This window comes from Hypomesus nipponensis, chromosome 6 (genome assembly GCF_054491055.1).
Source record: "Hypomesus nipponensis isolate SF chromosome 6, ASM5449105v1, whole genome shotgun sequence".
Lineage (NCBI taxonomy): Eukaryota > Metazoa > Chordata > Actinopteri > Osmeriformes > Osmeridae > Hypomesus > Hypomesus nipponensis.
In genome coordinates this window covers 12,049,950-12,077,500 of record NC_140366.1, presented here as the reverse complement: position 1 = coordinate 12,077,500, position 27,551 = coordinate 12,049,950, and the positions used below count along the sequence as shown (strand labels likewise).

Sequence of the window (27,551 nt, the reverse complement as noted above, 5' to 3'; positions counted from 1 at the left end):
ATGTTCATTCATTCCTGTTCCTATTCAAATTAATGAGTTACTTACGGATACACAATTGGGCAAAATCTGTCTCGTCAGACTGAGAGGGCTTATGCCAATCCAATACCTAGCTACAACAGCTGCATGTGCATACATGCAACTATATGAGTAATATTACTAAACAATTACAGTTTTATTGTTTTTTAATTAGTAGTTTAGTGCATAAAACGATCATGAGGAAAATCGACTATAAGAGGCTATAATTATCCAAAATGCGATGCAACATGTGGCAACTGACATTGCAACCAATACTGGCCTATATTTTCCTAACCTCGTCCACAGTCCACAGAGACAGCTGGAATGAGAACATGTTGGTTTGGTGGCAGTAGGGGCCCCAGGGGACACAGGAGATGATCCAGTCAGTCACAGACCCTAACAGACTGTCGTCTGACTGACTCCATCAGCTCTCTTATTATACCAGCTCCCCTTCCAGCACTGTGCAAGTTGTATTTTACATAACCTTTCCTCTCTTTCTTTCTCATTCTGTAACTTAATTTCTCTCTTTTTGAGTGTTTTTTTCTCTCTTTCTCTCTGTCCATGAATTCCAATGCTACATAAGCAAATACTATACAACAGATGTCAAACCCAAATAGGTACATGTTTTTTCACCAACACAGTCCATTCACATGTCAAATGCATAGCACACACAAATACACAAACACGTGCTCACACACACGCACATGTTCAGGAGGCAGGTGGCTGGGATAGTGTTATTGAGTATGCGTGTGTGTAATGTGTGTGTGATAGTGTGTTTGGGTAGACAAACAAGAGAGTGACAGCGCAGTGAATCAGTAAGCATTCTTTCTCTCTCTCTCTCTCTCTCTCTCTCTCTCTCTCTCTCTCTCTCTCTCTCTCTCTCTCTCTCTCTCTCTCTCTCTCTCTCTCTCTCTCTCTCTCCATCTCTGTCTCTCTCTCCCTGTCTGTGTCTCTCTCTCTTTACCTCTCTTTACACACACCAAACTGTCAGTGTATTTTATTACCTCCATGGCCCAGAGGCTGCAGTCTGCACAAAGCTGCAATCACCAGTCATTACCATGTAACTCACACTGGAGGCACAGACAGGGAGGGAGGGAGGGAGGGAGGGAGGGAGGGAGGGAGGGAGGGAGGGAGGGAGGGAGGGAGGGAGGGAGGGAGGGAGGGAGGGAGGGAGGGAGGGAGGGAGGGAGGGAGGGAGGGAGGGAGGGAGGGAGGGAGGGAGGGAGGGAGGGAGGGAGGGAGGGAGGGAGGGAGGGAAAAAGTGGTAGAATAGAGACAGAGGGATGGAAAGAAAGGTGAAAATACATGATGAAAAGACAATGACGGAAAGACAAGGGAGAGAGGGAGAGAAAATAGAAGACAGAGAAAGACAGCATGATAACAAAGAGTGACAGACAACCTAGTGAGATGGAGAGAAGGGAAAGTGAAAAGATGGAGAGGAGTGTTTTATATGGGAGAGGAGAGTGTTGTTAACATTGGTGGTTGTGATCTTAGGGGAGCTGGGGTTTACACATCTGAAATACACCCAGGCCTGACAGCGGCCTTAGGGTGGAGGTGTGTGACAGCTAATGGATCACTGATGGCTCAGTGAGCCCCTGACCCACTCCCTCACCCCCCCCTCAGGGGCCCTGAGGCCCCAAGGCAGGCAATCCACATGCCTGTTTTTAAAAATCCCCAAAAAGCTGCACTAACTTGCCTGGTAAAAACATGATAATATATGGTGAAACATGGCAAGCTACAGGAGTCTTGAATTGTGTTGCCCTGTGACGGTGCCTGATTCTAAAACAAAGGATCTGCACCTGTTATCGTAAGTGGTGACACATTATTGAGTCCAGTATTTGGAAACAACATTCAGGATCGTGATTGTAGTCACAGACACGGTCACACACAAGAACTCCCCAAAGTTCCCCCGACACCCTGAAAGCAGATGAAACTCAGTGAGACACATGAACAAGCATTACTCCAGCACAAACGGACTCAAACAGAACAGACTGCCTAATTACTCACACGTCCATCTGAATCCCAGCTGGCACACCAACACAAACATGTTGTGCCGTACTATCTAGACCCACGTCGTCAGTCAAACACTCACCCATGACTCATGCCAATCTGATAATCTGCTGGCACAAATACTCACCCGTGATGCCTACATGTGATGCCAGCCTGGCAGTATCACTCTCGTTGTCACGACAACAGATGCCCTGCCCGTGCATGGTGACCCCCAGTATGTTTCTTCTAATCTGGGTTGTCACAAGCATAAGGCACACTCACTGTAATCTTTCTGTCTTTAACCATGAGTGATAGTATTAGTACATCACATTAGTTGTAGTACCAGTACACCAGCCTTAGTAGAAGAGAAACTGGGTAACAAACCACCCTGCTTTGGTGCTTGTCAGATTGTATAGAGTACCCAGTAGGATGATCAACAGTGTATGCTCACTGAGTCAGAGTGAGTCAGTAAAACGACTTCAGGGTGGCGTTCTGTAAGATCTGTTATCTCCATTCAACCTCTGTCTGAAAGAGGAACATTATTGAGATATTTTTGGCCATGCATGGTATATCTTCTCTCTTTCTCTCTCTGCCATGACTTTTTTTTTCCTTGATCCATGTGAATCATGTCAGCAGCCTTGGTCGGGCGTCTCTCCATGCATGAAGGAGAACACCTCTGAAGTCCCTGGATAGCAGACTTGAACTGTACTGCCAAGATCATCGCTCCCGTTCACCAGATCTGTGAGGTGACAGTCTGAGTGTGTGCACAGTGTATGCACACACACACACACACGTGTGTGAGGTGTTACTGTCTGTAAGCGTGTGCTTACTGTCTAGGTAAGAATGATGTAAAAATATGTGTTGGAGTACTAAAGGGTGTGCAAAGCACTATGCTGTGAGTGAGTGTGTCTGCGTTTGTATGTTGCTTTTTTACTGTCTGTCTGCCACAGTAAATTCCATGTTTGTGTAAACCTACATGGCGAATAAACTAAATTCTGATTCTGATTCTTTGAATTCAAGTGTTTGCTAAATTAATTAAATGAAAAATATACTGTATGTTACTGTGTGTGTACACAAGTGTGAATGAGTGCAAAATGTGTGTGGGTGTGTGTGGTATAGGTAATTCAGAGTATTGGTTCACAGAAACTAATTTCATGTGTTAACATTACACATGTTTGATTAGTGAGGTTTCCCACATCCAGTATGCATGCCCCTGTTCACACGCGTGCTTCACAGACAGCACCGCATGCTCATATGAGAACAGCGCAACAACCACAATGCGACACCAATGTGAGTACTAAAGGGTCTGTTTAATTATTTACACTGAAAGATTCTCTGTTTATCAGGCTGACACCTCAAGTGTCAGGCATAATTAGACTCTGACTACAGATCGCTGGTTTCTTCACAGCTTTGTTGACATGACTATCTAGATAGACGGGCTCTCTTCTTTTCATCTGTAGTTCAAACATGAATAAAATACATGTGTGTGTGCGTGTGTATACACTCAAGGACAAGGTTTTGAGGAAGCACCCATGGGAAACTCATGGTAACAATTATTGAGTAGAGCCATACTTCCCTGAATTCTCATGAATCATAACTAATGACATCAAATGTATTATTCATATAGCTAATGTTCAATAGAACCTGACTACCGGTAACTACATATTTAACACTTGTTTCCTCATAGCTGGTATTAAATATTAGAAATGTGTCCTTCTTCATAATATGTTAAATGTTTGAGTAGTATGTCCACTGAAAAAATAATTTTTAAGTGCTCTAAATACTATATATTCAATTGTATTTATAAATTCAGAACCATGGCGTACACCACCACCAATATGTATACCATAAACATCACCAGTTAACGAAACATTTTATGCACATTGAGGCTTAAAACCTTGTCAAGCACCCTTGAGAAAACCTTCAGAAACCCAACAGTGAGAGCATTATGGGTCCAGAGAGAGATTCTCCTCCACAGGTTGACTTTGAGGGGAAGGAATTCTGGAAGTGGGACATCATGTTGTAAAGAGAGATGAGGCCTGGGCCGAGGGGGAGAATGGGAGGTCTGAAAAAGGGCTCTGAGGAGAGGGAGGGAGAGAAGGAGGGATGGAGGGAGAGGATGAGGACTGTATGTGTGTGTTGGGGGGGTGCTTGGTTATAATGGGGCAGAAGCCAGATGCTCCAATTTCCTTGACAGAAATGGAGGTCAAGTGCAGCTTTATGTGAAGGGAACACAGGGAAAGAAAGAAAGAGAGAGAGAGAGAGAGAGAGAGAGAGAGAGAGAGCTAGATGCCGAGACAGGCAGAGGAAGAGAGAGGGAAGGAGGAAAGGAAGGGGAGTAAGGGAGCAGCCATGATGTCTTTAACAAGCAGAGAGGGATAGAGCATATGATAGCTGTGACCGTGCAGATCAGAGAGCCAGATCACCTTAACTAGTACACAGGGAGACCAGAGCTAAGCAGCAGGGCAAGGTAGAACAGTACTGATGCCGGAGCCATGTTGAGAAATTGAAGAGAAGGATGCGACTGAACTGATGCGTATGTAAAGAAAGTTGCTGTGTAGGGCTCCCATGAAGTAAACATAGAACTCAAATAGGGAGATGTTGAGAGGAGAAGGCAGAGATGGAGTAGGTAACACTCGAGTACACCAGCTCTCTGTTCTTAGAGCCTGGAGAAACAGGACGTTAAGAAGTGTAACACATAGCTGCTCCTCAGTTCCCCAGAGGTGTGTGTGTGTGTTTGTTTTAGTATGTGTGTGTGTGTGTGTGAGAGAGAGAGAGAGAGAGAGAGAGAGAGAGAGAGAGAGAGATAGAGAGAGAGAGAGAGAGAGAGAGAGAGAGAGAGAGAGAGACAGAGAGAGAGAGAGAGAGAGAGAGTGAGTGAGGGGGAACACTGAACCCTGAGGAATGGTGTGTGTGTGTGTTTATGTGTTTATCTATCAGTCCGTCTGTCTGTTTGCCTTCTCCTACAGTTAGAGATAGCAGCTCAGCTCTATAGCAACATGTCTGCTAGAAGAGAAGCACGTCAGCTCACCAGGCAATGCCTCAGGCAGCTCAATCGAGTGTCAACTTCCGTGATTTACTTGTAATTTCCTGTGCCATGCATTGAACTTCTTGTGCCCAAAGGCAACCTGGGATGTTGGTGTTTTGCCAAAGGATACAGTTCTGGTACTAAAATTAACAGTGTTTTATTTGTTTAGGTTTTTATTCAACCTGGACTTGATTAATTATCTAAATTCTATATTTTAACTTGGATATATCTTAATTTTCAGGAAAGCTATTTTACAAATCAAGAAATTCCCAACAGTCACAAAATAAGCAACGGATGGAGTGTCCAATCAAACATCAGATGCTACAACAGATGGAGGAGCCTTTATTACTGTAAACACGCATAAACCTTCAAGAATGGTGCAGGTCAACTGCCCCACACGTCAATGTGGAAGATGGTGATTGAACATGTGAATCGAAGATTTGAACATCCTGTGTGATGCCTGAATCATCTTTACACATGGCAGGCTGGAATGAAGGAATGACTGACCCTGCTCAACGTGGGTCTTCTCCGTCCCCCCCCGTCCCCCCACACACACACCCTAAGCCACCTCCACCCCCGCTGGAAGACAAACCTCATGCACCCTCCTGGCTTTAACAGCTTCCTCTGTCTCCTAATTGGAGGCTTCCTTTGAGCGCCAGCTTTTAAGGAACCCTGTTATCAATGTTAATTAGAAAATGAGCACGGTCGCATTGAAACTCCAGTGGATTGTGAGTAGGCAATGAGACAGGGAGGATGGTGGGCTAGTTACCCCTGATGCACAAGCCCAGGATCAGATCATCACAAAGCATCTGTCCCTAAACTGGTGGTTGAGTAGATATTCAGTGCTAAACTACCTAATGAAATGGATTGCCACTAACTCAACCAAGCCATGATGTCCTCTTCACAAACACAAAAACACACAAACACACACTGTGTTGAAGAAATTGTGAAAACTAAGGTTCTACTCGACAGTGTCTGCTGTGTACAGTGTCAACGCCTCGCTTCGACGCTCATACAAACCTTTCTGGCAGTGCCATGCAGCCTGGCCAGCCACAAGCGGCTTGTCCTTGTCTCCTTCACAGTCAGCAGAAATATTTAGGCCTGAAAACACAGGCAGATGTCAGCTCAAGCAAATTCCCCTCGTGTTACTCTGTGGCAAACCCAGTGTTTTACTGGGATTAAGGTCTAATCCAGACATCCGATTTGCAGTGTCCCGACACTTGGAGACATTGTTTGGGAGATCTCCTCCAGATGGGACTACAGTACAACCTCACAGAGGGGCCTGATTGAGGGATATCATCACACAGTACAGGTATACAAGAGAGAAAGGCGACAGACAGACAGACAGACAGACCGACCGAGGCAGTCTCTTGGCATTTATTGAAATCAAAGGGCCTCCAAAAACGTTGTCAGGATTTCCTTGAGGGATGAAGATGGATCCGCCTCTTGTTCACCCAGACACTGATTCAGCTTTTTACACCGATTAAGCTGTCCGTCACAACTCCAGGGGGCTCTGGGAGGGGGGGTCTCCGTTCTCAAGGAGACTCCAGCAGCGGTGACTCACCACCAGTCAAAGCAAACATGAAAGGGTCGGGGGAGAACCAATGACGAAAGACGGTTTGAAGCACTGAATTCTCTGTACTTTTAGAAGACCGGTATACGAGCTGCCTGCAGAAAACAATCCCAGCTCCCTGTCTCTCTCCAACCTCCCTCCGCTCAGAGTAGCAGGCAGATAAAGAACAATTGGAACAGACGTTGTTGATAAACCTGCAAAAAATTAGCCTTGCTGCCAGCCCAACTTCTCCCCGCCCACAAAAAAATGTGGTCGGGAAGTTGGGTCTGGAGGGTCTCGTATTGTGAACAACTATATAAAACCAGGATCTGGGCGTACCAATTAAATTGCCATGGCGGGCTTTATACGATGATGGACAGATGATCAACAGTAACGTAATCAACAACGTCACAAAAGAGCCTGGAGGTTGAATTCGTTTTCAACAAACAACATATTACGTTGCTCTGATTGGTTGTAGGTCTATCCAATTGAGCGAAGAGGCATTTGTTTTACGAGTTCGGTTGAAACACGCCCCATAGTCACAGCCCAACGAAGGGTTTTCAGACTCATATTCTGACTAGAATGATGAGTATGACAACATCAGGCTGGCATAGAATCTTACTGAACATCAAAGCAAAGTCCAGTACATACACAAGAGAGGCTTCAAGATATATTTGCGTTAAATAATTGCTTGTTTTTGCTATTCTGCATATACTGTAGTTAAATACTTTTCTATCTGCAAACAAGAATTGAATTCCTAAAATATGACGGGGATTACCAGATTTTGTTCAATTCCATACTCAGTGTGCATACAGTGAGCTGTGTGTTCTGTTCATACAGTGAGCTGTGTGTTCTGTTCATACAGTGAGCTGTGTGTTCTGTTCATACAGTGAGCTGTGTGTTCTGTTCATACAGTGAGCTGTGTGTTCTGTTCATACAGTGAGCTGTGTGTTCTGTTCATACAGTGAGCTGTGTGTTCTGTTCATACAGTGAGATGTGTGTTCTGTTCATACAGTGAGCTGTGTCTTCTGTTCATACAGTGAGCTGTGTGTTCTGTTCATACAGTGAGCTGTGTGTTCTGTTCATACAGTGAGCTGTGTGTTCTGTTCATACAGTGAGATGTGTGTTCTGTTCATGCAGTGAGCTGTGTGTTCTGTTCATACAGTGAGCTGTGTGTTCTGTTCATACAGTGAGCTGTGTGTTCTATTCATACAGTGAGCTGTGTGTTCTGTTCATACAGTGAGCTGTGTGTTCTGTTCATACAGTGAGCTGTGTGTTCTTTTCATACAGTGAGATGTGTGTTCTGTTCATACAGTGAGCTGTGTGTTCTGTTCATACAGTGAGATGTGTGTTCTGTTCATGCAGTGAGCTGTGTGTTCTGTTCATACAGTGAGCTGTGTGTTCTGTTCATACAGTGAGCTGTGTGTTCTTTTCATACAGTGAGATGTGTGTTCTGTTCATGCAGTGAGCTGTGTGTTCTGTTCATACAGTGAGCTGTGTGTTCTGTTCATACAGTGAGCTGTGTGTTCTGTTCATACAGTGAGATGTGTGTTCTGTTCATACAGTGAGCTGTGTGTTCTGTTCATACAGTGAGCTGTGTGTTCTGTTCATACAGTGAGATGTGTGTTCTGTTCATACAGTGAGCTGTGTGTTCTGTTCATACAGTGCACAAGGCAGTGTTCCCAAGCTCCATGGGCCTGATCCCCTTCATCTACATAGCCCTGCTCAGAGATCTGCGTAATTATCTCTATATCCACTGTATAGACCTCCAGGCTGGAGGTTGTGAACTTTCGCTAAAATGACAACACCAGTGTATAACCTTTGACCCTTAGAGCTCTCTGGGCTGGTGGTGCCCATCCAATGAGAGCTGTCAACCGTAGGATGAAATCCCCTGAGGCTCTGTCCTGTCACAACATCCCTCCCATGAGATGTGGTTTCCTCTGGTTTACCCAGGGCACATCTCAACAGTGGACAGTGGTTTCCTACTCTTGCCTCCTTATCTCCTTTAACTCTAAACGCAAACAATGTCCCATTACATTGTACTTTCGGAATGTATATGACACATAGTTGCCCTTGTAAATCTGCTCCCTCTTCTGAGTCTTGGTGACCAGTAGAGAGTTGAAGAGTGGAGGGAAGTTAACTGTTTTATATTATTGAAACGCACCCGGCTGTCGACACCAGCTCTGGTCTCCCTCTGTCCTCTACTTCAACCAGCGTGGCCATAACTGAATAATCAATGGAACTATACGCTGGAGTAAATAAACCCGGCCTATACGACTGCAACAATCGATATGACAGGCTTCAGGTGCAGCCTAAAAGGCTTGACTTGACAAATGCAGAGTGTGGCATTTACAATGAGAGAAATATGAGCATGGCTGTAAAGTTGGTTAGGGGTGGGGAGTAGGGTGGTTCATTTCTCAATCTGGTTGAATGTAAAATAAGTTGTGGCAATTGTCCTGATTTTGTATGCTGCTTATAATACCTTTAAATGTAATGTAAATATGTTGGATTCCATGGCCATAAATCATGTTGGTAGGTCCAACGGATCCAGTCTTGAATTAAAGGTGATGGACTGCATCTAGCAGAGGATCCATTTGAATTATTAGACAGGGGCAGCTGTCAAATGTAAATCCCAGCTCTAAATACGTTCTAGAACGGTCAATATCTCTCTCTGTCTCTCTCTCTCTCTGTCTCTCTCTCTCTCTCTCTGTCTCTCTCTCTCACACACACACACACTCTTACTCATTCACTCTCTGTATAGCTGTATCTTCCTCTCTCTCTCTCTCTCTCTCTCTCTCTCTCTCTCTATCTCTCTCTCTCTCTATCTCTCTCTCTCTCTCTCTCTACCTCTCTCTCTCTCTTTCTCTCTCTCTGTCTGTCTGTCTGTCTGTCTGTCTGTCTGTCTGTCTGTCTGTCTGTCTGTCTGTCTGTCTGTCTGTCTGTCTGTTTCTTCATCTCTCTCGCTGTATCTCTTGCTCTCTCTCTCTCCACCTTGCCTAACAAGCGCACACACACTCACACATGCGTTGTATGTGTTAAACAGCATAAAAAGAGCAATAGAACAGGAATTACTGAGACCACCAAGCTTGTCTCGATGCGCAAAAAAAAAAACCCGCTGGTTTTACATCCCCCAACCCCCACCCCCCACAGCAACAGCCGTCATGCGTTACATTTTCCCATTAAATGTCAGCCACTGCGTCTGTCTGCACCAAAAACAACACGCTGCTGAGAACCACCGAATAAACAATACGAGTGGGCTGATTATGTGAATGTGTGTGTGTCCGTGTGTCTGTGTGTGTTTGTGTGTGTGTGTTTGTGTTTGCATCAACCAGCATAATTGTTAGAGCAGTGTAGGGTCACATTTTACTACCAGTGCTTCTGCACATCACGTCAGCGATCACAAATTACGCACACGAAGACCTTAGAAGACGGGAGTTGGAAGATGCGCACGGTCGACGACGCATCATTTTGGGTTCTAAAAGCAAGATTTAAGACCAAAGAACCCGTCCGTGTCGCAGAGGAATCGATGACATCATGTCTGTAAAGGGGAGGAAATGTCGTTTTTATGAGACGCGCGCGTTGCCGTGAAAACAGATGCTCGTCTAGCCGCTGTTTGCAGAGTTGAGTGTTTCATGCGGGAGGGTGAACGAAGGCTCCTGAATCCTCACATGCACTATGAACGGCTAGCCTGACGCCAGCTACCACAGTCAAAGGCTACACCATTTACACACACACACACACACACACACACACATACACACACATACAGCACTGGCAGTGGCGCAGAGCCCAGTGTGCAGAGACTCTCAAAATATAGACATGCCGTCAACTGCGATGGCGCGTGTCTCAGTTCCAATTTGTTCGGGAATTGTGCACAAGCCAATAAACACTTCACCGTGAAAAGCAAACAGCAAAGAGGGATATTTGTGTAAAAAGCAGTGAGCGATACCAGAGACACATTCAGCCAGAAAGGTTCACCTCTCTGTCGTGTGCTGCTATACCTCTCTAAACCATGTCGGCTACGCAGGGTTATACCAGGTGACAGTGAAGCAGGCGAGGAGAGTCGGGGTGAATGTGTTTAACAGGGATGGGGCGGGGGCACAACTGCGCTTGTGGTTTCAAACTGTTTTTCTTTGATGGAGATCACTGGTAAACTTACCTCCAAACTTGCCCCATCTGAAAGATGTGGATGACTGTCTGCCAGACCCAAACGGAGAGGAGACAGCATCTGTCTCTCTGGTTTCCGAAGGTAGCCGTGGCTCTCCGGCTACTCAATCCTTCTACGGAGCCCAGTCCACCCCCGGTGTAATCCTGCACGAACCACCTGAAGCTAAGGATCTGGACCAGAACCGAGGGGACAAGCACGAAGAACAGGGTCAGTCCGGACCAGAGGTAGTCCTGCTTATGGTAGTAATCGATGGCCAGCCACAAGTCAGTCCCCACGTCCCAAAAAAAGACCAACAGGGCCAGGACAATCCACAAGCAGTCCAACCATAGGCGCTCCTCCTGCGGCGGTCGCGCCGCATCTTTCTCCTTCCCCTTTCCCCGGAGGTAATGCAGACAGGCGCTCCGGCAGCCCCAGTAGCACGATGAAGTGTTGCAGCAGTGGCAGATGTGGAAGGAGCTGCCTCCTCGCGGGTCGCACTCGCCGGTCCCCACCACCTCATCCAGGTTGTGCAGCTGGGCGAAACCGGTGACGACCCCGCGACCATCGGATTTCGCTGCCATCTTGCTCTCTGAAGCTCCCACCTCCGGCTTCCGGGGTTCGTGACGACACTTCCCTGACACCTGTTTTTCGAGTGCACCCCAAATGTGTGAGCCATCTAAAATCGGGGTGACGGTGCGGAGGCGTCGCCCAGTTGATCCCCAGATTGAGCGATAGTGGCGTCACAGAGGCAACCCATCATCCTTCTGTTCAAGCTGCAGATGTTCTCACCTGTTTTCGGCCACAGGTTCAGAATCAAGTATCCTATATCCGAAAAGGGTTGGCTTTTTTATACCCGTGTAGTTATGTCTCGTCAAGCCCTCAGCGTTGTATACTCAGTATTGTCCTTCTCTGCGGCACTCTGCCAGCTGCAAGGCTGAATGCCATGAGCAGACCATCTCTCCTCTCCTCACTCACTGTCCCACGACGACGTAATTCACCCCTCCTCTCTCTCTCTCTCTCTCTCTCTCTCTCTCTCTCTCTCTCTCTCTCTCTCTCTCTCTCTCTCTCTCTCTCTCTCTCTCTCAATCTCTCTCTCACTCTCTCAATCTATCTCTCTCTCTCTCTCTCTCTCTGTCTCTCTGTCTCTCTGTCTCTGTCTCTGTCTCTCTCTTCCTCTCTTTCCCTCTCTTTCTACGTGAATGCCACCTAGTGTCTTGTTTGAAGCCCCCAATATGAGTCTGCATGATGTAATGCTGTAATGCACACAGCGTGCTTTTAACCCCTTCACTTTTTTTCACCAACAGTTAGGCGCTACAAAGGCGTTATAAATACGGGGCATCCGGCGTCTTTACAGTGTTGAAGTCAAGCTCAGCGGGTGCTGTCCAGTGCTGAAGTGGTGCTCGTGTTTGACAACCTTAAAGACGTTATAATTGGCCTGTTACAAACCCGTTTTGATGTTGGAGTCAAGGCTAGCAGAGGCTACACCAAAAGTATCCACATTTATCTTCCCTCTCTCACACTAGGTGCTACTGCAATCAACCTGCAGCAGTCACAGGAATTAATTACAACAGCATTTCCCCCCCTATAATTAATAATTTGTGTCACACATGCCTGCTTTTAAAGTGTTTGCCATAGCATGTCACAGACTTTATTACAGGCAACAAAACTAACTTTACGTACTTTGTAGGCCTATAAGCTCATGGAAGTATACAGCCGGCAACACTTTCAATTTCCCGCCAAATAACGCATACGCCCAGGTAAGACCACGTAATGATAAGGCACTTCTACAGAGAGCTCCCCTTAGACTCAACATGCTGAACAAACGGATACACTGTTGCAAAGGTTTTGTGAATAACTTGTTGAGGCTGATTTCTGTGATGTTGAATGGCGTTTGATGGCTGCGAAATCGCTGAATGCACTTGGTCCATAAACATTTAATGTTGACATTAAAATAGCGAATTTGGCCTAGGCCCTATACTTGAATAAATATGTGTAGCCTCCGCACATTATAGGCAGCATTGGACAAATAAAGAAATCGCAGACAGTGTCAGCTTGTGGTCGTTTTATACAAAGGTAGACATTTCACATTGTCTAGATGTTTGATATAGGGAAGCAGCAGCATGCCGGCCAACCGCGGCGAGTAAGACCCATTAAATGAGGCCTGAATATGCCGACAGTCAATTTCCGTGCCGCTTATGAAATGTGGAGTTTCCTTTCAATACCTGCAGGTTTTCTGGTCTCAACTGGTTGATGCTTGAGTGACCTACGACTGCACCACTTGCTTAGATCTGATGCAGGTGTAGTCCAGTGAACTGTGAGGATTGTAACCAATTCAGAAAATCGTATAGATCACACATATACCAAGAACAGTAGGTCCTATGCCTTTTCAATTTTAAGCAGGCAATACTAATGTTGTTAGGCCAAGGGGCGGCCAATCGGCAAGGGGGCTATATCATACCGAACCAGGTAATAGGTTATAAGACAGCACGTCACCAATCTTTACATCCGCTCTGAACCACACATCCTTTTTTTTCTTCCAACCGCTCGCACAACATAAAACTTTGATGAAGGCAAATAGAGTAGCAGAAAATTCCTTGGGCGCGCAAGGTTCATCGCCGCACACATGTAGAGTTATCTAAATAATGCAATGGAAGTAATTGGTGACAAATCCCAGAGGAGACTGCGCGCACTCAGTTTTCTCGCCAGGGGAGTCGGCTGGGTAAAAGGAACCTCTGTCTATTGCAGCGGGTGCAGATGCACTGCCAGAACCTGACTCAGCCCCCAAACATTGATAACCCCACTGCCTGACACCACTTTGAGAACATAAAATCTGTGACACTAACGCTCAGATGTAAAGCCCGTTACTGTGACTGTGTTGGCCTACATAGAACGCTTTATAAGAATAATTCGTGAAAAGCGTTCGACAGTTCTTCCATAAGGAAGCATATGCTACACTTGGAGCTACATGTTCTATTAACCTCGAATCTCGTGTGCTCTCTTATGCGTCCTCTCCTCCATCTTCAGCGTCTCCACTGACTATCTCATACTGACCACAGTTTTATCCTCAGAATAAGATACGGAGGGAGGGACCCACCTGGCGGTGAAACAACGAAATGATTAGATTATGTTATCCTTATTTACAGGAGGGGAAAGCACAAGCAGTGATTTGCTCTAAACCTACACAAACACATACAAGCAGTCTACATTACGCAACCAATTATATCTGTATGAAGAACATGAAGTGTAAACACTGATACGTCAAAATCAGCAACGGTCAATGATAGTGGACCCGCTCAGATGCTCTCATAACTAAAAGTCCATTCAAATAAAATCCAATATGCATTTTTGACCTTGTTGTATTCTGAAAGAATGTGTTGATCACAGATCACTCAATCAAAATCTGGATTCTAAAACTGTTGTCAACTGCTGATACATTTGTATCAGAAACATTACAAATTTGTGATTTTTGAAGGCTTTTAGGAAAGTAAAATGTACTTGTTTAATTGATATTAGACATCCAAAACGTGCACATATGTGTACAATAGGCACGTGTGTGTGTCTGTGTGTGTGTATCCTGCTCCGTTCTCACCTCTACAGTTGATCAGATAGTACACCTGAGTGAGAAGAGAAAAACAACACTAGAGGAACACTCAACAAATGAATCGTGCTCTCCGCTGCTGGTGTGGAGTTTCACCTGTTACTTTTGCCAATGAAGTTTCAGGGTTGTCAAGGGAATCCCATGCTCACTGAAGCAAATACAATTTCAGTAGGCTACATGTTTCTGTTCTCATAAAATAAATGATCATATCCCGGGAATACAGTTTAGGTACTGGGTCAAATTTCCTCCTACAGCAGTTTTCCCACAAGTGTCCTGAAAAGTCAGTTCCTGTTTTAGAGTAACAGTTAGAAGAGCAACGGATTGTTTCCTCACTGACACAGCATCCTGTTGAATAAAACATACAGCATTTTGAGTGCCATGATATTGAAGATTTGCTTTGAAAGCTCTTTTTTCCCTTACATCCCTTTCTTTACCAACGAGGTAAAAACGAACAGCAAGGCAACTTTTCTTAAGATAAAGGACATTTATTTGGTTTGTAAAGCACACTGGGGTTCCAATACAATTGACTGCTGGCATCTCCATGGTGCCTGGAGACTCACCACCCTGTATGATGTGGGCTGGCAAGGCACTGATTGTGGAGTACAGACAGCCTGCAACGGAAGCAGATATCTGGGTGATTTCTAATATATCACATAAAGTTGACCGACACAGACAGGCTGATGGAGGAAACAAACAAGCAGACTACATGACTCAGCCAAGCTGGGCCATCTGCTCATCCTCATATCAAACGTGTCCCCCCATCCCCTATCCATGTAGTTGTGGGAGTCTCTCATTCCAGGTGTGTGCCTTTTTCATGCGGATTTGGGGATGAGAGGCGGGGTGGAACAGGCTTTGGAGGCACCCATGAAAGGAATGGATAATGAATGCAGCCACATGAATAGGAAACTGCCTCAGTTGAAATGTTGGTGGTGACATGTGCTGTTTGATGGGTTCCATCTGATTAGCTGCCCAGCTTGTAACTCAACAATGACCTCCTTCACAGGCTTCATTTTGAGGCGTTACCTGATAGGGTCCTGGGAGTACTTACTGTACGTCAAGTACTAATAATTATGAAATAATTTCAGATACTTTTTTTTTTTTACAATGCGATGTAAAATGCAATGACCGTGTTTAAACCACCCATACCATTTTGAAAAATTATGACCTTTATAGTATTCTTATGAATATAAAACCTCAAACGGACATCAGTATTCTAACAATGTCTGGTATACTTCCACAAGTTTTTACTTTTTCAATGACGTTTCAAATACAATTATAGAAAATCGCTAATCTAAAAATAGTTTAATCCTCCCAAATCTTAATAACTTTTTCAAACTAGAGTCAAAAAACTCAAATTTTTATTGTTTAATTATTCTACTAAAGTCTGGCCTACTTCCACAAGCTTTACATTTTCAATTAGGCCTAAGTTTCAAACAAAATTCAAATAAATCGCTAATATCTGAATTTAGCATGAAATCCACGCTAATTTTAATAACCTTGCCGAGTAAAAAAAAAAAAAAGTCTGGCCTACTTCCGCAACCTTTCAATTTTCAATGACATTTTACTGAAACATTTTCACACAGGCTACATGCACACAGAGCTCAAATCAAAAGAATACCCATATTATGAAAGTAATCGCTACCAAATGCTTTTCTCTGTTGAATAGGAACTAGGTAGGTCTATGTTTAAATCATACCAAATTGTGTAAAATTGTTGCTTGTAACGTACAATTTGCAAACACAACTGAGCCCAGCTGGTCTGGTTGAGCAGAACATATTTCTCAGCTTTGCTTGTTCCCATCGGCGTATTATTGTCTGTGCACCTCACCTTCGTTCGATCTGTCAAACAGCTGAGACTGGTACCAGGTAGTGTTTTCCCTATATAATTGTATTTTAATCAGTTGTCTGGCGGGTTGTATCGCCGTTAGGTTATTAAATCAATTATTATAGTATTGGTTTGTTCCCATGCTTCATTATTCACGTAACATCTTAAAAATCGATGAATCACGATACTCAGTCCGTTGCTTCCGTGAGCTAAGCTTTCTGAGCAAAGAAAAGCTCGGCTAGCAAGCTGCAATTTTCTTTGACAAAATTTAGCCTAGCTCTATCAATATAGACGGCATTCAAAGTGCTGTTACTGACGTAGTGTTAATGTTATAGTACGCTTAGATTGAAAATCTGCAATGTTTGTCCAGTTAGCTAGCTAGGGAGGTAGACTACTGTAACGTTATCACCAGTCTTTCACATGATACTGTTTAGCTAACTACCTGCCTAGCTACTGTAGCTGCACTGCAGATGAATGGTGCAACTCTGGGCTTGATACGTAGGCTAGCTGTGGTTTAACTAAGTCTAGACAGCCTCTGGACTTCCCTGTTTGCATCCTGTTCTACGCATATCTGTATGGTCACGCTATTAGCTATATTAATCAAGACCAATATTATCTTAAAAATCCACCAGGTAGTAACACCTTTACAACACATCGATGCCTGATAACACTCGTGTTTTGTCCCTTTATAAAGATTTCCAGAACTTCATCTCTGCAATGGAGTTTGCAGAGCTGATAAAAACTCCTCGGGTGGACGGGGTGGTCCTTCACCGCCCCTTCCTGCCCACAGTGGAGGGGACTTTGTGTCTGACAGGGCACCACATAATCCTGTCCTCCAGACAGGACAACACAGAGGAGCTGTGGCTACTGCACTCCAACATCGACTCCATTGAGAAAAGGTATAATAGGATCATTGTAGACTAGCCACAATTTGTTTTAAGCATATACATAAAGTACATTTAGGTAGAGTTTGACATTAATAATTAATTTGAGTGTAATTCACTGAGTGTGGCGAGTAGTTTTTGGTACATAAGCAAACATTGTGCTGCATTAATACAGGATACTGACTGTAGAGACTAGCCTTGGCAGAGTGTCATTACTTTAGGTTGGTTTCGGTGCCGGGCATCTGTGAATCCCTCTGTAACATTGCTTGTTAAAAGGGCTATACGTACGATTTGATAACACAGCCAAGGGAGAGGTGTGTGTTTATACGAGGTGCCTTATCAAGGTCCTAGCCCACACTCTGGATCAGGGCAATAGATCCACCTGTGGTTGAGGTGTATTCATCAACCTCATTCAAGGATGTGCCAAAATAATCTTCATAGACCTTGTTATATGATCATGTACCTCACTGTTTCAGGTTTGTAGGCTCTCTGGGGACCATAATAGTGAAGTGCAAAGACCTGAGGGTGATCCAGCTGGATGTCCCTGGGATGGAGGAGTGCCTCAACATTGCCAGCTCCATTGAGGTAACAGAGCTGTGCTCCAACTGCTACGTCCTCAAGTAGCAGTGTCCACCTCAAATCTCAAGGATTTGACTGGGTTCTGATTAGTGTCCATTTAGAACATGTGCAGGTAGAGTTGTAACCTGCTACCCTTACAGTGGGATAGGGTATAGCTCAGTGCCTTAGGCTGCAGATCAAAAGCAGTGCTAAATAAATACACTGTTATTATTATAGCATACGGGTTGTAACAGAGCATTGCTTGTCAAGGTTTTTACAAACTGTGCCCTCAGTGCACCTTCAGTTGCCTCTACTGCTGACATAGGCTTAATAGTATCCCCTCAGTCATCAACTTCCTGCATTCTGTTAGAAGTGCTTAGTCGGCAAGTGCCATATCATCATTTGATCATGCGAATCCATGTTTTTTGAAGCCCAGCCTCCCAGCACCACATTGGAGACTGTAGGTTTTTCACAGTAAATGTTTTTTTTCCGCCCTGTAACAGCAGGCGTACTCTGTCTGTGCTGACTCCCCACAGGCTCTGTCTACGTTGGACTCTGTCTCCTTGAGGTACCCTTTCTTCTACCGGCCCATGTTTGAGGTTGTAGAGGATGGCTGGAAGTCCTTCCTGCCAGAGGACGCTTTTAAAGACCTGGAGTCCATGGTACAGCTGCTTATGCCCACTCTCAATTGTAGGATTATTAAATGTTTAAATGTAGTACATCATTTGGGGCATCTTTGTAGCTTACTGGATACGTGCAGATACCAAGTGCATACTTACTGCAGTGGCCTGGGTTCAGTGATGTCATCCTTTCTCTCTCTCCCCCCTTCATTTCCTGTCCCCGTTACACTGCCTCTATGACAAATTAAAAAGGCAGAAATACCCCCAAAATACATCTTTAAAAAAATTACAAGGGTCCTCACTGCGCTCACTAGTCAGTGGGCCTGTTTTCTGTGTTAGTTACACCAGTCAAATGTTGCAACCTGATCAAATAATAAGCAAAACCGAACAGGGGTTACATAGGCATCAGGTTTCTCAAATTCAACAAATGAAAGATAAAAAGACGTCTCAAACATCTCAGTTGATCAATAAAAGTTACCTTTCCCCATCTACTCTTGACCTTCTCGCCTTATCTTACTCTACTCTCCCCCCTCTCTCTTTCTCTCTCTTTACTTTTCCCTTCTTTCTTTTTTTGTTTCTCTACTCCTTCATCCCATGTCTCTTTACTTCTCCTTTCCCTCTCTCTTTTCCGGTCTACTCCTCCCTTCCTTCTCTCTGCTCCACCTTACCCTCCCAGACAGATGAGTGGAGACTGAGTGAGGTCAACAAGGACTTCAGGACATGCCCCTCCTACCCTCCTCTGGTTGCCGTGCCCAAAGACATAGATGACGACACCCTGAGGAAGGTGGCCACCTTCCGTCATGGAGGACGCTTCCCTGTCCTCAGCTACTACCACAAGAAGAATGGCATGGTGAGGGACACGGCATCATGGGAAATGGTGTTCCTACATGACGTACATTTTTTACCTCACCCTACACATCCATGAATGTCTCTTCTGTGTCTCTCTTCCTCTCCTTCGCAATCTCTCCATTTCAATTGTATTTCTTCTTGCTCCCTCCCCATGTATCTTCTCTCTACCTCCCTCTCTTCTCTCTCTTTCTCTCTCTTGCTCCCTCTCACTCCACACCCAGGTTATGATGAGGTCGGGCCAGCCCCTGACGGGCACAAACGGGCGTCGCTGCAAGGAGGATGAGAAGCTTATCAATGCCACACTGAGGGCGGGCAAACGTGGCTACATCATCGACACTCGCAACATCAATGTGGCGCAGCAGGCCAAGGCACGTGGGGGCGGGTTTGAGTCTGAGGCCAACTACCCCCAATGGCGGAGGATCCACAAGGCCATAGAGAGGTAGGGGGGTTAGTTGAACTACATCAGCTTAGAGGTTGTCAAAAGATTCATTAGGTACATTGTTATGTATTCGTCCGGGCACAAAATGGTCTCTTGGAGCACATATTCATGTGTACTCTAGTAGAAGAGTACCACCTGAGTGATCTCTGGGTGGAAACGGCACTGTTCAAGCAGCTGAAGTAACAACAAGGTGGAAACTCTCTCCGTCAGGTCCAGCGTCCTGCAAGAGAGCCTGATCAAGCTGGTGGAGGCCTGCAACGACCAGTCCCACAGCATGGACCGCTGGCTCAGTAAGCTGGAGGCCTCCAACTGGCAGAGCCATGTCAAGGAGATCCTCACCACCGCGTGCCTGGCCGCTCAGTGCATTGACAGGTGAGCGACCGAGCACCGCCCGTCTGTTGTGCTGTCTGATGATCTCTCTGTGTAGTCCTCTCTGTGGCTCCCTCTCTGTCTGAAGACGTTTCTCTGTAGCTCAGTGGCGTTGCTTTCTCTAACCCTCACCGTCACTTGCTCCCCTGCTTTTCTCACTTGTCTCTCTTTCTTGCTGTCTTTCTCTGTCTCTCTCCCTGTCTCTCTCCCTCTCTCAGGGAGGGGGCATCGGTGCTGGTCCACGGTACAGAGGGGACAGACACCACCCTGCAGGTGTCCTCTCTGGCCCAGATCATCCTGGACCCGGCCTGCAGGACCGTCCGGGGCTTCGAGGCTCTGGTGGAGAGGGAGTGGCTGCAGGTGAGTCATAGATCAGAGAAATAGATCAGTGGGGGTGCAGGTAATGAATGGCCACCAATGACTCTCCCTCCCTTCTTCTTACATTCTTTCTCCCTCTCTCCCCCTGCGCCCCTCCCTAGGCCGGTCACCCTTTCCAGCAGCGCTGTGCCCAGTCAGCTTACTCTAACAACAAGCCCCGCTGGGAGGCCCCTGTCTTCCTGCTCTTCCTGGACTGTGTGGGCCAGATTCTCAACCAGTTCCCGTGCTCGTTCCAGTTCAATCAGAGCTTCCTGGTTCTGCTTTTCGAACACGCCTACGCCTCACAGTTTGGCACCTTCCTGGGCCACAGCGCCGCCGAGAGGTCAGTGTATTGTCTGTTACAAGAACCTGACCGGCAGGTTCAGAGCCCAAACACAGTAGTTTGATTTTAGCGCCTGCTGGACTGCTAATGATGGAGGATGGAAAGAAACAAGGATGGAATGGGCTGTGAGCTATGACATTTACGACATGCTCTACATCTTCAAACTGTAATGTCAGTTTTTTTTCCCCAAACTTTTTCTCACTCTTCTTCTTTCTACCACCCTCTCCCCCCCACAGGGCTAAGCTGGCCCTGCCTGAAAAGACAGTGTCTCTGTGGTCGTGGGTGAACTGTCCCCAGGAGCTGGAGCGTCTGTCCAACCCCCTGTACGAGCCCAACAGCCTGGTGATCTGGCCCTCAGTGGCCCCCCAGAGCCTGCAGCTGTGGGAGGGTAAGACCCCTCTCTTACCCCCTATCTCACTTCTCCGCTCCTATCCTCCTGAATCTGCTGTGGTAAAAAGTGGTTTCATATTTATACCAGAAGGGGGCAGCCTTTATCAAAGTAGAAAAACAGGATATATCCTGAGTATTTGGCATTAAGAAAACATCTAATCCGGCAGATCAGGACAGATCAGTCAAACGACAACAGAGACATTTTCTGTAATGAGCACATATTTGATCCTCCTGCCTTTGTAATGTGTTATTTCCCCAGGCCTATTGCTCCAGAACATTCTCTGCCATAGCAAACCTGTATTCCTTTGTGTTGTTGTGATTGACTGGAAGGTTATTCAAGTTCTTTCTGTTGCTACACAGACACAGTCCTGGAATGTTCAAACCTCAAACCTACGGTAACTCCCACAGAGCAGAAACAGTTCAATCTTGTCACCTTACAACGCTCAAATGTTGACTTAGAACTGCCCACTCTGACGACTAAGCTGACCCTGAACATAATTTGGACATATTAACCCTGTCTAGTGTGCACCTGACTGAACAACCCTTATCACTTTCCCTTTAAAATGATTTTGCTGAAATGGAACTCTTCAACTACTGTCTAGATTTGAAGGTAGTGAGGAACTGGGTTTACTAACTGGATGTGGCTGTGCCTCATATAGCTCTGTATATCCTCAACCCCTCTCCTTATCTCAGATCAACTGGTCATCACAGCCCCCAACCTTATTATAGACTGTACCACAGGTGTCACCTGAGCTCCCCTGACGCAGAGAGGTCCATCTTGGCGGTGGCATTGTAGCTGTACTAATCTTAACTCTCTGTGGCGGACGGAATTTAACGGTATTGAGCATCGAGACTAGGATCTTTGTAATCATGTACTCTTTCACTTGATAATCCCTGCAAGAGTCTTGACCGAGATTCCGGGAGTTCATATGAAATCCCTCTTTCCACCTTTTCCCCCCTTTTCAGTGTGTCCTCTCTTATTCCCCCTTCCACTGTGGAGCCTGAGCGCTCAGAGAGCAGCCCCCTGCCCCTCCGCTGGGTCGTGCTGAGGCAGGCGACCGAGCGACGGGGAGGGTCACAAGGTTCAAGCGTGCCATGTGCCATAGCTGGTCACACTTCATGCTCAGGGAGGCGGGAGCCACATTCCACAGGATGGGGCGTGCCCCCGGAACCATGACAGAGTGTCTCCCACATACAAAAGCCTGACGCTACACATTTACTCAGGAAATAGCTCCATACATTCACTTTATAGGAGAATGTTAGTACATTATGGTAGTAGTATAGTATTTGTTGGAAATAATGTGGTTGTAAAGTTGATTAGTAGTATAGTATAGTTGAATAGTGTGGTATTAGTGTGTGGTGTTGGCATGGATCAGTAGTGTTGTAGTAGTAGTGTTTTAGTAGTATAGTATGGTAGTACTATTCAGTATTAATATAGGGATGTCATAGTGGGATAGCAGTGTTTCTGCTAAAGACTTTCTTATATTTATAATTTCTTATATTTATGTTGACATATACAAGACATCCTCACATGTAAAGCATTTATATAAAAGGTGTGTATAGCCAATGTGAAGCTAACTGGCTATAGACTTGTTTCCCTGGTTACGTTAAAGCATTGTCACGGTGTGTAACATTTGAGCCTTTCATAAACCTCCGTCTCATTGTTAGTTAAACAAGAGCGAGGAAAGAAAGAGCATCACTGTCCATTTAGCCGTGTCATGCTGAGCCTGTCCTGATTGGTCACTTCTCCCCCACTCCTTCCTCCGATGTAGGCCAGGTGTTTTGTGTGACTCACGTGTGGGAGGCGTGTGGAACCACACCACCTCAGCTGCGCTCCCCCAACCCCCTGCCCCTGCCGATCCGATGTTATATATCTGGGGAGTCTGAAGTGAAGTAACAGCAGGCCCAGTTCCATCCACTAGCTCCAAAGCTCTTGAAAAGCTAACCTTGATAGACTGACAGACCTGTATACTATTTATACTATATAGATCTATATAGTATTTATTACATTTACATGTAGTCATTTAGCAGACACTCTTATCCAGAGCGACTTACAGTAAGTACAGGGACATTCTCCCCTAGGTAAGTTGCCCAAGGACACAACGTCATTTTGCACGGCCGGAATTTGAACCAACAACCTTCTGATTAATATCCCGACTCCCTAACCACCGCCATCTGACCCCCATTTATGTGGGGTGTAGCAATATATCGTTGAACAATATATCGCAATATAAAATGTGTACAATATGTATTGTAGAGTTATGACAATATTTTTACAATACGACATCTGTTTTATCCTATTGGTTGAGCTACCATCACACAACCTACTCTGCACCTGCGTCCTGCTTGCATTCACTGCACTCACAGAAATCGCTTGAACGGAGTTAACTAAATTGTATGTACAACAAAGAAAATCAATGAAAATGTTTAATTTTTTGGAAATAACTGTTAAGTGAATTTCAGTTTCATTTCAAATGTTGATCAAAATATCGTGATACATATTGTATTGTACACCCAGTATTCTGATACGTATTGAATTGTGCTGAGTGTATCGTTACACCCCTAGTATTTCTAGTATTTATATGGCCCAATGTCAGGTGACTTCCATGCCCTCTCTCCCCTCCCCTCCCCAGGGGTGTTCCTGCGCTGGAACCGTTCGTCCAAGTGCCTGGATGAGGCCTACGACGAGATGGTGCACATCATCGAGTACAACAAGGAGCTGCAGAGCAGAGTCAACAGCCTGCGCAGACAGCTGGCCCAGCTGGAGACTGAGGACCCTCTACTGTAGACATCCTAGAGGGAGGGGGGGAGCAGGGGGAGGAAGTAAGGGAAGGAGGGAGAGAAAATGGAGACAGAGAGATGGTGGAGGGGTTAGAGAGAGAGGGGAGGAGAAGGAGGCGGAGAAAGCGTCCTGTCAATAGGGTTCACAATGGTGGTCCTTTTAAAAAAGACAGTTCAGGCCATGAATTAACATTCACAGATTGAGTTGTGCCAAATGAATTGAGGTTATATCAAGTCAATAGGGAGAGAATCATCAAAAGAAACACATCCAGTCACTAACTCCTCTAAAACAAACACCCACCATCCCTCACAACATAGTAGGCCTACATGCATAATGCATTCTCATTCATTCAGTACTCAACACACACACACACACACACACACACTCACAGGCTCAACACAATTATTCAATGCTATACTTGTCCTAAACGTTACTGCAGTACATCACATTACTACTAAACTCTACATCACACTACAGCACACACATTACACTGCGTAACCATGGCAATGTAGACCGAGGTGCCAACAGAGCCCATACATGCATAGGAATAATAATGAATCACACCCTCTCCCAGACACTGAGCATATAGGACCCAATGAAACACACGTACACTCTGAAACAGTACATGCAGTACAGGCTAACTGCCCCCACTGAAACACATGTATACATACAGGCCAACTGCCCCCACTGAGACACATGTATACATACAGGCTAACTGCCCCCACTGAAACACATGTATACATACAGGCCAACTGCCCCCACTGAGACACAGGAACGAGTGTGGAGGTCAGCCGCTCCCACCCAGTTCTGCATTATGTATTAGGTTGAATAATGCTAAACACTGAACGTAAGCAGATAGAACATGGGTAGGCTGAGTTCGAAATAGGTTCAACCCATGTGATTTAATCAACTGAATACAGCTTTACTGAATTTGCTTTATCCTGATAAGTTCTACCCAAGAATGGTGTGAAAATTGAGAATTCAGCACATATGAGAGCAGAGCAAAGAATTCAGCACATATGAGAGCAGAGCAAAGAATTCAGCACATATGAGAGCAGAGCAAAGTGAGGGAGACAGTTACTGTATGTGATTCAGCTCAACATGTTACAATAACAGGCCAGACCGGAGCTCTATGACACGTTATATATGAGTGTTCTGATGTTATGGGTCATGGGTTATTGCTAACAGGAATGGCAAGGCATTCCATGCTTGTCCATGCTTTTTAATGTTATGTATTTTACACTTTTCTGAACATTGTTTTCAATACTGTCCCATGGCTGTTCACAGTGGCCAAACTGTCTTAGTACTGAATGTCAAAATGCAATCAATGTACAGCTTCAGTCTCGTCAGGAGACAAGAAAATCTTTCTTTGCCCCTAAAAAAATAATCTTTGTGCTTTTCTATTCCTGATATCAAACTTCTGTGCTGATTGTGCCTCATTCCGGAGGAAAATATGAATAATTCTGCACAGACTCTAGGTATATTGATCTTCTGCTTCACTGTTCTTACTGTGTCTAAAGTACTATCTCTTCTTTGTGTTGAATATGATTTATTATCTCGTTTGCTTTGACCAATGCTCCATGTTTGAGCTGCACACTATATAACTGCTGTTGCGAGAGACAACAAAATTCCAGTGTTGGTGTCTTTAGGAATTGCACTGTCATTATGGGAAAACCATGTCACGCTGTATGGTTATATTCTGTATTATTACCTAAATTCAGTCAGCTTGCAAATGTGGGTTTTGTGCATTGCTGCTGCCAGTTTTACTTTACTAGCCAAGTTTACTTTACTAGCTGATGCTGATGATGTAACATTCTCAACTGGCTTATCAAATGTCTGGTATTGTTTTTATAAGGGAAAATAGTGCATATATTTTTACTCTACAGAAATCACTTCTATATTATGTGAATTTGTTCAACCTGCTTCCAATATCCTTATAATGACATTTCATGTAAATATTTAAACTTGCATGTATGAATGGGGTTGACATGGTAAGTTTAACAGAGGGTTCTGGGTGGTGTGGTAGATAAACCATTTCCACACAATTTCTGCACTATTTAAATATGTTAGATATTAGAAAAATATTCTATTTTGGCACAGGTATAGTCACTGGGCTTTTATTTCATGTCACTCTGATTGTATTGTGCTTTCAGTGTCATAATCCGTGCAATGAATTTTGGAGAAATTACATGTACATTTTTTTTTTTTTCTATCATTACTGTTATGAGAAAAAAATTGTTTTTGTATTAACCTTCTGCAAATATCATAAATAATGATTTATTATGTTTTGTTCTGGGCATTAAAAAAAAGTCTGCTCAAAAGGCCTCTAATCTTCTAAGGGAAATATAGAAAATGTTCTCAAACAGTGTGTTACACTGGGTTTCAATCTGGTGATATAAAATCTAGTGAAACAGGAGATACCTCCAAGCCCTTGTGGCAGACGGCAGGGAGAGGTGAGTGGTGAATGAGGGAAGATATCTGGCAGCCATTGGCTCCACCCCCAAGCCATGAATTGACTTCCTGCAGCAACGAGACGGGCTGTGTCATTAAGCGGTTGAGTGATTGAGTGTTTGTATATACGAAGGAAGCAGGCCAGAAGAGGCGAGAAAGGGGGTGTATTACAGAAAAGTGTATCACAGGAAGCTTGCCTGGAAACTGATTCATGTTACGGATTCAACACTGCATACCGAACTGGACTGACGGAGAACGATGCTTTTGATTTACCCAGGATAAAAGGACGAAGAGAATGGATTGTGAACGGTGAACTGATAGCTGAAAACCCCTTTTCCAAATTGTGAACCGATTCCCCTATTAAATGTACATCTGCATTGAAATTGGACTGTGTGTGCCTGCTTGTTATTGAGCTTGACGTTGTGGAAACCCCACACCCCTTAACCTGTAAGAGCTTATATTTCAACACTACATTCAACGTGACAACAGTGACGTAGGTATAGATTCACATGGTGTCCTCAATGCAAGGTATGCCACCTCACCCCCATCAATGTCACGGTTGAGTTATATATTACGTTGCCCCCACAAATGGATCATCTGATGAACCCATTTGGAAATAAATAGCCCCTTTTCATTAATGTGTGTGTTGAAATCTTGAATTGCTACCTGTTAGTTTGTATTGGCCATTATTTGGTTTTCACACATGCATAAACGTTTTACAGTATGTAAGAGGCTTTTGTTAGAATGTTAAGATTTGTTAAAACATGCTTTCTGATTACACTTCACACCCTGTCCTCCATCAAAATTGAAAACCAGTAGCCTACTTGGATCTCTGGGATACATGATGTAAAGTAAATCCAGTATGTGCTCTCAGTTGAAGAGAGCACAACCTGTTAAATGATTGGATTACAAAAACATGCACTGATTCCCAGAATCTGTGTGTGAGTGTGTGTGTGTGTGTGTGTGTGTGTGGGGGGGGGGGGGGTACATCTGAATGCAACCTCCAAATCCATCACCAGTCTGGAGTCTTGTTTCCTGTTATCGTTATCTGAAGTGGGTGTGGGATCCTTTCGACCACTCACATGCCTGCTAAGATTAAAACCTGCCTCCTTCCTGATGGAACCACAGTTCATTGGCTCATGCTCTCCTAATTCTCTCCTGTCAAAGGCAAACAGAGGTTATGGTGACACAGCAATCCATTATGGGGTACCTCTGAATGGAGAAACTCACCTAAGGCTGTTCATTGTGACATTTTATTTATTTTATTTTTGTTTTGTTTTACTGTCTCAGAATCTGGTGTTCCTGAATGTGAATGTGCAACCTCAAAAGTATTAACCTGTTCAAGTTGATCAAAGG

General features: G+C 44.8%; 2 protein-coding genes across 3 annotated transcripts in view; one reads left to right on the top strand and one right to left on the bottom strand.

The window, feature by feature from the left end:
- xkr6b (XK, Kell blood group complex subunit-related family, member 6b) overlaps positions 1 to 11,312 on the bottom strand; it is a 36,653-nt gene extending 25,341 nt beyond the window's left edge. Inside the window, exon 1 of the mRNA XM_084700191.1 lies at positions 10,744 to 11,312. Within this exon, the coding sequence (XP_084556317.1) occupies positions 10,744 to 11,312 (569 nt within the window). The remainder of the gene's footprint in view (positions 1 to 10,743) is intronic.
- A 4,795-nt stretch (positions 11,313 to 16,107) lies between these two features.
- Positions 16,108 to 26,583, top strand: mtmr9 (myotubularin related protein 9). Of its 2 annotated transcripts, XR_014758500.1 has the most exons (12): positions 16,108 to 16,194; positions 16,848 to 17,052; positions 17,514 to 17,622; positions 18,132 to 18,257; positions 18,892 to 19,065; positions 19,286 to 19,503; positions 19,714 to 19,875; positions 20,091 to 20,232; positions 20,352 to 20,572; positions 20,809 to 20,960; positions 23,596 to 24,442; positions 24,517 to 26,583. XR_014758500.1 is itself a non-coding variant. In XM_084700456.1 (11 exons), the coding sequence occupies exons 2-11, from the start codon at positions 16,871 to 16,873 to the stop codon at positions 23,748 to 23,750; spliced, it is 1,641 nt and encodes a 546-aa protein (XP_084556582.1). In that variant the 5' UTR covers positions 16,108 to 16,194; positions 16,848 to 16,870; the 3' UTR covers positions 23,751 to 26,583. The 2 variants fall into 2 exon arrangements, 1 of the variants encoding a protein (XP_084556582.1); XM_084700456.1 differs by having other exon boundaries at positions 23,596 to 26,583.
- Positions 26,584 to 27,551: the final 968 nt, after the last annotated feature.